Source organism: Telopea speciosissima, chromosome 2 (genome assembly GCF_018873765.1).
Source record: "Telopea speciosissima isolate NSW1024214 ecotype Mountain lineage chromosome 2, Tspe_v1, whole genome shotgun sequence".
Lineage (NCBI taxonomy): Eukaryota > Viridiplantae > Streptophyta > Magnoliopsida > Proteales > Proteaceae > Telopea > Telopea speciosissima.
This window is the reverse complement of record NC_057917.1, coordinates 11,937,209-11,948,226: the sequence shown is the minus strand read 5'-3', so window position 1 is coordinate 11,948,226 and position 11,018 is coordinate 11,937,209. Positions and strand designations below refer to the sequence as shown.

General features: G+C 39.4%; 1 protein-coding gene and 1 pseudogene across 1 annotated transcript; one reads left to right on the top strand and one right to left on the bottom strand.

Annotated features, from left to right (window-relative positions):
- Window positions 1-6,764: 6,764 nt before the first annotated feature.
- Window positions 6,765-7,402, bottom strand: LOC122650448 (trihelix transcription factor GT-3a-like). Its single transcript, XM_043843861.1, has 2 exons — window positions 7,127-7,402; window positions 6,765-6,989 (listed from the first exon to the last, which is right to left on the bottom strand). The coding sequence occupies exons 1-2, from the start codon at window positions 7,400-7,402 to the stop codon at window positions 6,765-6,767; spliced, it is 501 nt and encodes a 166-aa protein (XP_043699796.1).
- Window positions 7,403-10,000: 2,598 nt separating this feature from the next.
- Window positions 10,001-11,018, top strand: LOC122650447 (annotated as a pseudogene).

Sequence of the window (11,018 nt, the reverse complement as noted above, 5' to 3'; positions counted from 1 at the left end):
CTTAACACTTTCTTCGGCTTATTGTTGGAATCGACACCCTCCTGCTACAAGCATATCTGATTCATGTTCTGCAATTTTTGGGTTGCTCTTAGAAACCCTAGGTCATGTATAGTGCGGTGTTTTGCTTGCTCATAATTGAGATCGGGTTCTGTCTCTGTCAGTCCTAATGCAATACGATTTTGAGGTTTCGTTACCAGCGTGTTTATTTATTGTTGTAATACATTTGATAGCACATCGTAAATGTTCAAAGAATGCCAAATGCCTCATATTTCTTGCAACTACAATTAACCTTTGTTTTTTAGCTAGAAGGATCAATTGTGTTAAGAAGCAAAAAATATAGTATAGAGATTAAAGAAACTGGCTCAAAGAAGCCAGAAACAAATACAAGAGGATCCTCTCCCTAAGGTATAATCAATTGCGGGAGGGAACCACAACCATGAAACCCTAACAAAATCGATACATATCTTGGTTTTCTCATGGCATCCATAGATAGCGGGAGGGAACCACAACTACAGTTAACCATATGCTTGTATGGGTTACTACATACTTTGTACTCACATTCTAAATCAACAATGCCAACCAAATATTCATGTAAGTATTTACTTTCATTCCAGAATTTGATGTAGCAAACACTAACCCAGTTATACTGCTCTTGAAATCCTTAAAAAAATCGAAGGAGTGTAGACTTCTCCAACTTGTTTCATAACAGGTGACATAGAGAACATATTTTTTGGTATCTTATTTCTTAAATCAAACTAAGCTTTTAATTCATTAGCTCGCTTATCATTCACAGCCCTTTCGAAGTCCTTAAAAAATTGCACAACGTCCTTAAATTGTAATTCCTCCTCATATTGAAATATACACATTTTAAAATCTTTTAGAAAACATCATTATGTTTCATCGATTTCACCTCATCTCTCATTACATCAAACCACAAATCTAACTGAGGACTAGAAACAACGTCCAAATAAGTATCTGGATCAACTACACAACCTATGTCGTAGTCATGTTCTCCCAGATAGACCTCATAGATAGATGGTATAACTGAATTTCTCTCCCTGATGGATTTTCGTAATGGTGCTACCACTGCCTCACCCTGAATCTGAGGAATCTCAGCTGGAACTTCATCAATGATAGGATCCTCAACCGCATCCTGATTAAGAGGAATCTCATCAGGTGCTACATGAATGTTAAGGACCGTATCAATATAAGGATCCTAAACTCCAGCAGGTGTAACCAATGGCATAGTATGCCCCACATCCGTCTGTATAGGTACTAATGTACCAACCATGTCACTATCTTGAACAGTCTGAGAACAAGCATTCTTTTCGGCCACATCAAATTCCAGAAACTTCGCTGTCTATGAGTCCACAATCCTAGTGCCTCCGCAGGGATTATAAAATTTATATCCCTTCGAATGATCTTGGTAGCTTACAAAATAGTAACGAGTAGTCCTAGGATCCAACTTGTTCAAAGTCGGATAATATAATTTTACTTCTGCAAGGCACCCCCAAACTCTAAGATGGTTTCTGGGTTTAGTAACTACATGGTTAAGGATACAAGGAATAGTTTTCAAAAATTTCTCCCATAAGAACTTAGGTGAATTTGTCATACTAACCATACTCTTCACCAGTGCAATTATGCCTTTCGGTGACACCATTTTGCTCAGGACTTCCTGGCATAGTCAACTGACCAACTAGAACAGACTCCTCTAGGTATTTGGCAAACATGCCCTTAAGCTGTCCAGCATCGCCATGTCTGCCATAATACTCACCCCCACGATCGAATTTAACAATTTTAATAACTTTTTCCAACTGTTTCTCAACTTCAGTCCCAAAAACCTTGAACTTGTCAAGAGATTCAGAGTTTTCTTTAATTAAGAACAGATAGCCATATCGGGAGTAGACGTTTTTTAAAAGTGATGAAATAAAAAATTTCTACACAATGTGGCTGAATAGGGACTACTGATGCCAGTGTGAATGACCTCCAACAGATCAGAACTATAGACTACAGTTTTCTTCTTTATCTTGGTCATCTTTCCCTTACATCAGTCTACATAAATTTCTAGATCACTTTCGAGAGTGGGTAGGATGTCAGACTTTATCAGCCTTTCCACTCTTGCCTTAGAAATATGACCTAACATCTTATGCCACAATGTGAAAGATCGTTCTTTAGGTAAGGGTCTTTTGGAAACAACGTTTTCAACTTTATATGAGGCATATATATCATTGGGAGATAAACACAGTCGGTACAATCCATTGGACATAATGCAGGAACCAACTTTATTTGAAACAATAAAAAAATGGTAACTACCAATGTCCAACACTAAAAATGAAATTAAAATTCTCCAGAAGAACGGTACATAAAAAATATTCTTTAAAGTCAAATTAAAATTAGAAACTAGTAATAAAATTATATCTCCCACGAACTCTACGTCAACATATCCATCGTTCCCTACGATAAGCCTTGATTAATCCTGATTTGGCCTCCTCCGATTTATGAATCACTGCATGGTGAAACCAACATAGTTAGTTGTCCCGCCATCTAGCCTCCAATAACTGCATGAGGCTTCTGGTAGATTGGATTCACAAACAAAAACCAAAGAATCAATACCTGATGGCTTGGGTTTTGATAACCAAGTCTTGTATTTGTTGCAGTCCTTCTTTATGTGACCCTTCTTCTTGCAAAAGAAGCAGCGATCACTTTCTTTCTTGAAAGAGTCTTTCTTAGGTCCCAAATTGTTAATACAATCGCACTCTTTATTGGCAGACTTATGAGTATGATGTTTAGACTTTTCACTCTCATGGGATTTGGAAATAACAAGTAGTTTCTCTTCCTCAGATACAGCCCTAGAAATAAGGTCATCGATACTCCAGATATCATCCTGGGAAAGGTAGTTGGTTTTAATGATGTCAAAATCAGAAGGTAGGGTATTAAGAACTTGATGAACAATCAAGGCATCAGGAAAAGCAATATTCAAGGCTTTGATTTTGATTTGATAGTCAACCATCCAAACAATATAATCCCTAACACCCCCAGAACCATGATATTCCATATTAAATAGCCCTTGCAGAAGTCTCCTAATCTTAGCATTCGATGAAACTTGGTATCTCTTGGAGATTGCATCCAACAACTCCTTGGCAGTACATTTATCAGGCAGACCACTCTTAAGGTGTTCTGGTATTGTTCTCTTTTAGACAGTACAGCTAATCGATTACTCTTTTTCCATGCAGAATGCACAGATTTTTCATCATCAGTACTATCATCTGTTAGGTCCATTGGTTTATCTATAACAAGGGACGTATGCACATTTGCCATCTCCATGGCAAACATAATGTCCTCTTTTCATTTCTTAAAATTTGACCCAGTAAGAATCTCAATAGTGACCATAGTATTGTTGACAGAAAAAGTGACTGAAAATTTAAACAATGAACAGTATAATAATCAGTATGATGCAAGTATAGCTTGAAACCTTATAAGCTAATGAGAATTTTACATACATCATTTTGAAAACACCTTTGGGCTGAATTCCCAACATGCAATTGTAAAAATCTCCACATACCAGTGGCCATGGGAATACAACTCAACTTTCAAAATCCACCACCTTTGGGTGTGCAGAATTCTAGGGTCAGTCTATTCTCATGCATACTGCATATGTATCCCCTTCAAGTACCAATACATGATCACCACCTTTGGGTGTATGATCACACATCAGAGTTGAAAGACATCCCTCAACTGTATAAGACCGGTGTTTCACAAATCTAACAAGGAAGGTCGTTTTGGCGGCTGCATCCTGTCGAACCCATGGAACCCTCTCTTGGGATTTTCCAAAATTACTTACATCCTTAAAAATTTGTGTTATTTTACAATTTATGACAATGGGTTTAATGTCTCAAAATTAACACAAATATGTCAACAGTGCTGTTCAACAAAGTAGGTATTCAAGCAAGTCTAAAAGTTGGTTCAGTTTCCAATGGAACAAACCGAGAAATTCCAGAATAGGACATGCATCAAAAGAATACCAAGAATATTTAAAATATGCATATCTATTTTTAATGTCGTAAAACTAACACAAAATTCAATGATTCTGTTCATCAAGGTAGGTATTCCAGCAAGTCAGAAAATTGGTTCGGTTCCCAATGGAACAAAATGAGAAATTCCATAAAAGAACGTGCATCAAAAGAATACCAAACATATTAAAAATTTGCATATCTGATCAAAACAGAGGGCACCACTGTGTAGAGCATAGAAAAATAGAGCCAACATAAAAAACGGGACCCCAAACGGAGTCTCGTAGCTCCTAGAAAGCCCGATCAAAGTTACAGCCAAAAAGGCGATCAATAGTTGACTGGTTCGGTTTGGTTTAACCAAAAGATTCCGGTTCAATTGTATTTGCTCGGTCCAGCTCGGTTCAATTAGGTATTGAATATTGGGTCAGGTCTGGCTGGGCCAGGGCTAGGCCTGGTTCTGGACTGGCCGGGCCACGGCTAGGTCTGGTTCTGGCCCAGTTCTTTATGGGTCAGCAGACCCGATCCAATCATATATAAGCCACCCGAAATCGGTTTGTTCCGGTTCACCAATGGGCAACCCAACGATTCACCCACCGGTCCAACCGGGTTCGGGTCAACCCAATCGGGTTAGAAATCTAGGTCGACGTGTCGGGTTCTCGGGTCGGAAAATGGTTTGACCCGACCTGACGCTGCACGTTAGCAAAAGCCCTAAGCGATACACGACGCACGTTAGCAAAACCCGCAACTCAGTTTTTTTTTTTTTTTTTTTAAAATCTGAACGACGAGTGATATCACCTACCACTACCTGCGGCGCGTGACGGCGTCGATCCACCCACCAAAATCTCTGATTTTTTGAGATCTATCCAACCATATACTTTGTTTCAACTTTCGCCGAAGAAATTTTTTGGCAGTAAGCCTATGCCCGTACGGATTTTTAAAAAAACCCTAAAAAACCTTATTTGAAACGAAAAATTTTCGATTCCCTTAGCCAAATCTATTATTTCGAATCCATATAGGTTCAAGAACGGATCTATGGAGGCTCTGATACCACATGTTAGAATAAATTGATCCGAGTAGGGACAAAATCCCAAAAGCCAGGATCTCCATAGGGCGTTCAAGAACACAATCAAATAAATAATAGAAAACAGGGATAGAACCACCAACCTTGTTTCGCATCCATAGTGATGATGATTGCAGCGGAAAATAAAGAACAAAGATCTAGGTGCTTCCCCTCTGTTCCTAAAGTAACTGGCTTGATGAGAATACCGAATGTGCAGGGACGACGAACCCTGAATATCTCCCTCTCTTTCAAGAATGCACTCCTCAATATCAATTGAGAATAATAAGTTGTATTGGGTAGAGGGGGGACCTAGCTTTCCTTATATAATAATCCCTATAGGGTCTGACTCATCACAGTCCCAATAGGAATCTATCTGGCCCACACTAAGCCAGTCCACATTAGACTTCTAATATAACTTAATGACCCCACTTTATTAGACCAAAATCCTAATTAGCCTGGTTTAGGGATTTAATTATGTCAATATAGAATTTTATTAGAACTAAAATTCTAACAACTAGGTCGTAGAAGAATCCAAGAGGGAAGACACAACCTCAAAACGAGCAGCTTCTGTTGCTGCTCATCTCCCATAGTCATTGCCGCTGAACCACCTCAACATAACCCTAAACCCTCTTTCTGATTCGAGTAACAGGGGAAGGGGGTGTGACGTTAGGGATGCCTGGGCAAAATGGTAAGCTCACATCCTGAAAGGGGGTATATTTGTCATTTGAGGACAAACTTAACCAACACCGTAACACCTAATTAACAGATTGGGAACTTAGAGGGTGCAACGGTATAATTTAGAAACACAAGGGATCGCTCTGTATTTAGTACAAACCTCAAGAGGTGGCAATGTAATTTTCCCTTCTTTTTTTTTTCTAGAAAGTGAAACATAAATTACAAGTTAAGAAGTCTTGAAAACACTTAAGAAGTATGAACCAATTTTGTTTACAAAAAAAAAAAGGGTTTTTTACAATTACCACCCTAAAATCTTTACTATCTACTATTACCCCCCAAAAAACTTTCAAACAACTGTTACCCCCCTCTGATGCATATTAACCACTAACTGCCCCCCACCGTTACATTTTCGTCACGATGGGGGTTAGTCGTGACAGTGTGCCGTTGTCATGAATTTTCTAAGACCAAAATGCCCTTTTGGGGTGGTAATTGTAAAAAAAAAAAAAAACAAACCCATCACCGATCCACCGTCCTTCTCCTCCTCCTCCTTCTTCTTCCTCCTCTGCAACCCCAAACAGAGAGGTTAAAAGGGCATCTCTCTCCTCTACTCTTCTCTCTTCCCTCATCCTCCTCTGTTCCATTTCACTTCATTTCAAGTTTCAAACCTTCATAGTCTTTACTGATAAAACTAATCAAAATCGAGTCCAAAAACAAAATTGCTTAAAAAGGCATCTCTAATATATCCATTTCCAAGTTAGAATCAATGGCGACAGAGTGAGACGAACTATAGCAAGAAGGAGCCTTTGTCACTCTTGCTCTAACAACCTCCTCTCTTGAGCCCTCCTCTCCATTTTCTCCCTCCACTGCATCTCCATCCTCTGCTGCTGATTAAAGAACTCTTGCAACATCTCCTGAATGCTCCCACCATTAATCCTCACTGATCTCTCCGAGGTCCTCGGCTGCTGCGGATGCTTCTCCTTATCAGCTTTCCTCTTCCGGCGGTTTCCACTCCTCGTGAGTCACTCATCTTCGCTTTCATCTTCATCCTCTTCATCGTCCTCTGAGAAATCATCAGAAGATCGATCTCCCCCACTCAGCTTCTTCACCTTCTTCTTCGCCTGCACATTCCCAACCTCTGATTCCAATAATCTCTGCATATTCTTCTCCCTTTCAACGAAAACCGCATGTAGCTCCTCAAAGAACGGACATTGCTGTCCATTGTCTGGATCAGATGTCTCTTTCCCCTGCATAAAAAATTAACCCAAAAAAATCAGGCCTAAAAAATAGAAGGCAATTTTTTTCAACCCAAAAAATCAATCCCTAAAAAAAGGTGGCAAATTTCGATCTGTGTTTTTCAAGAAATGACCAGATTAGGAATCACCTTGCATCGATTAACGAGATTCTTCCACTTGCACTTGCACTGATTAGGGCTTCTTCTATAGCATCTCTTCTTCATCTTTACTGCAACGCTCTCCCACAGCGTCTTGTTTCGCTTCGTAATAGTGAAATCCCTCTCTAATTCGGCTCTGATCGCGATAAAATCTTTCGTCTCTTGATGGCTCCACTGAGGAACTCTATCGTCCTTCTTGAGTGAAACGCTCGTCGATTGCATCTCGCTGGTGGATGGTTGCACTTGCAGCGGCAAAGATGAGATCATGTTCAGTCGACCTAAGCCTTTGTTCTCTCCGCTTCCCATCATCTTCTTTCTCTCTCTCAGGTTTGGGGTTGCAGAGGAGGAAGGAGGAGGAGAAGGACGGTGATGGTTTTTTTATTTTTTACAATTACCACCCCAAAAGGGCATTTTGGTCCTAGAAAATTTGTGACAACGGCACACTGTCACGACTAACCCCCACCGTTACGGAAATGTAACGGTGGGGGTCAGTTAGTGGTTAGTATACATCAGAAGGGGGTAACAGTTGTTTGAAAGTTTTTTTTGGGGGGGGGGGTAATAGTAGATAGTAAAGATTTTGGGATGGTAATTGTAAAAAACCCAAAAAAAAAATGAACCAATTTTGCAAATTTATTGCATTCTTCTAAAAATCAACCACAGATAATCACCTACGAAATATGAACAAGTTTTGCAAATGTGAGCCCTGGTGCTAGTGTTATAGTGTAAATAAAGCAACCACATATAAATTGACCACCTTGCCCCCATGTAAAGGCAAGTTTTTTTTGGGTTGTGGCGATCATTTCACCTGCTCCTATGTCTGATGCTCTGAGTGCAGAGATGGATTAAAATCCTCTCCAATTCCCTAAAAATGTAGTTCGGTGTAGTTCAAGGCTGAGAGCTCGACACGTGGAAGATGCTAAATCCAACAGTGTCGAGCTTGATTGACCCAATTTTTTTTTTGGGAAAAATTTCTTAGATCCACTAGATAAGAACCAAATGACAAGATAAGTAGGTTTTCAAATTTGTTTTACATACAATATTTTCTTGTTTAAAAAGATTTACTACTTAATCCCTAAAGTACCCATGCCATGCAAGAATAAAATAGAAACAAACTTCCAAAATTGCCCCAACCTCATTTAACTGTGTTAAAAACCGTGAAATCCGATGAAAGTGCACCTTAATTATTGGAGTACCCCTCATAAACAAAAAAATAAAACAAAACTATAGCGTCATGTCCAAAGGGAAGTACACCTTAATTGTTGGAATAGAAAACAATAGAAACTCGTATTAAAAAAAAAAAAAGATGGTTCACCCACCATCCTAGCGTTTTAGTATGTTCCAAAATACCCTTCAATACCCTCGCTAGACCTATCACCGCCCCCTCTGGCTCAGCGGTGAATGGGTGGAAGGAAACTCGGTCAAAAAAAAAAAGAAAAAGAAAAGAAAAGATTGAGAGAAACAATTAAAAAGAAAAAACATGGAGAAAGTTGTGCGCCCTTCTCTCTTATTTTCCTCCGTCAAGGTTTAAAACATATTTTTGGAATAATTTTGGAAGTTTGTTTTTATTTTATTCTTAACCAACTTTGGGGATTGTGGAAAGTAATGGATGTAAATCAAATTTGAAACCTACTTATCTTGTAATAGTTCTTATCTAGTAGACCTAAGAAATTGTCCTTTTTTTTTTGTTTTTTTTTTCTTATCAAGCTCGGAACCGTTGGATTTAACATCTTCCAAGTGTCGAGCTCTCGGCCCCGAACTACACTTTTAGGGAATTGGAGAGGATTTTTTCCATGTAGAGATAGCATACCACACGGGCCCAAGTAGGTCTATTTCCCGACATTATATATTAAGTTATAAACCTCCACCTTTTTATAATTATCCAAAGGTATAAAGCAAAACCATGAGCATTTTTTTGGGGTAATTTACCCGTGTCACCCCTGAGGTTTGCTTTAATTACAATTTCTCCAATGAGATTTGGAAAATAACACATACCTCCCTTGCTTTTCAAACTAGTTAATTACTAAAACCCTTTTCGTTAACTGTCCCCATTAGTTGCAAACGCTACGAGTGTTGAAGTCATTTTATGACCAATATAATCTTGATGGGGTAAAATGACATTAATGTCCTCTTCTTCTTCTTTTTCTTCTCCTGCACCCATGATCATCCACAATTCCGCACAGCAATTTAAATCCTTGCAACACAAATCCTCAATTGGGTTAAGCTAAACTGGAGCTGAGCTTCTCATGATATTTTTGAAAATAGACGACCTTAAATGTGCTATCCTAATCCTTCAACTACCCTGCTACTTGATCAAGAAAAATTCCTCAAAAAAATTGGAAAGCCATCATCAATTACCATGAACAATGCCCTCAACCCTATACCAAAATTAGGGATTTTGATCCATTTCTGTATTTTATTGAATTTGTCACCTACAGCATTGACTGTGAGACTATGAATGAGTCAACCAAGAAATAGTTGCAAAAAGTGACCAAGGAAAGGATTGGAATCCGCGAATGCCTAGATTCCTACACTAAAGACTTGCCACTCAAAGGTCATTGTTTTGTCGAAGGAGTCAAGCTCGCCTCTTCATCCCAAAATGAGGTATTTTCTTGCCGTGCAAGGCTTAAATCGGTGAGTACTACCAACCGTTTAGGCCTGAGTCGCCTAACCGGGATGACCGTTTTCCTTGGGGATCAAAGAATCTGGCTTATTGAATCACCATTTCTCAAAGGTGCATCGTAGATAGTCACATACATAATAGAATTTTCTACTCAAAGCGATGTGAGCGCTTACGTCACTAATTTTCAAAGTTATGTACTCCACTCTTGTATTTATATATTAGTAAAGGGGATCTCAAACCATTAATTTGAAACTCTCATAATCCGATTCAGAGCCATTTGTGGTTCCAAGCATGCCTCATTGAATCGAGCTAACAAAGGCTCAGCTACTGACAAATGTTATTGACGATGAATCCTCTTTCCAAGAATATCGAATACAAATGAGAGAGTCTGAGCGAACATCGGATGGTGTGTTGATCAACAGTTTTTACGAATTGGAAACTTGTTATGTGGATGAGTATCAGAAGCTTATGGGGAAGAAAGTTTGGTGTGTTGGCCCTGTTTCACTATACAACAAGGAAGCTTCAGATAAGGCTGAGAGAGGTAATAAAGCAGCCATTGATCCTCATCAATGCTTGGAATGGTTGGATTCGAGAGAAGCAGAGTCTGTCATTTACGTTTGTCTTGGAAGCCTATGTCCTTTGGCTCCTTCACAATTGATAGAGATTGGGTTAGCTTTGGAGAGATCGAATCGCCCATTCATATGGGTGGTCAAACAAGGCAACAATAATCAACCATTAGAAGAGTTGGAGAGATGGTTATCGGAAGAAAGATTTGAAGAGAAGACCAATGGAAGAGGACTCTTGATTCGAGGCTGGGCGCCACAAGTGCTGATCTTGTCGCACAGGGCGGTGGGAGTGTTCATAACACATTGTGGGTGGAATTCGACTCTGGAAGGGGTGAGTGCAGGTGTGCCTATGATAACATGGCCAATGTTTGGAGATCAATTCTATAACGAGAAGGTGATTGTGCAGATTTTGGGGATTGGAATAAGGGTTGGTGTGGACATCTCTGTTCATATCGGACAAGGTGAAAAGGTTGGGGTGTATGTAAAGAGAGAAGATGTTGAGAAGGCTATAGGGTTGTTAATGGATGGTGGAGAGGAAGGAGAAGTGATAAGGAAGAAAGCGAGAGAGGTTGGGGAGTTAGCAAGGAAAGCAGTTGAAGAGGGGGGTTCTTCTCATCTCAACATTTCACTCTTTGTTCAAGATATCAAGTGTCAGGTTGCAGAGAAACATTCAGAAACAAACAAGGAGAGGAGTTGA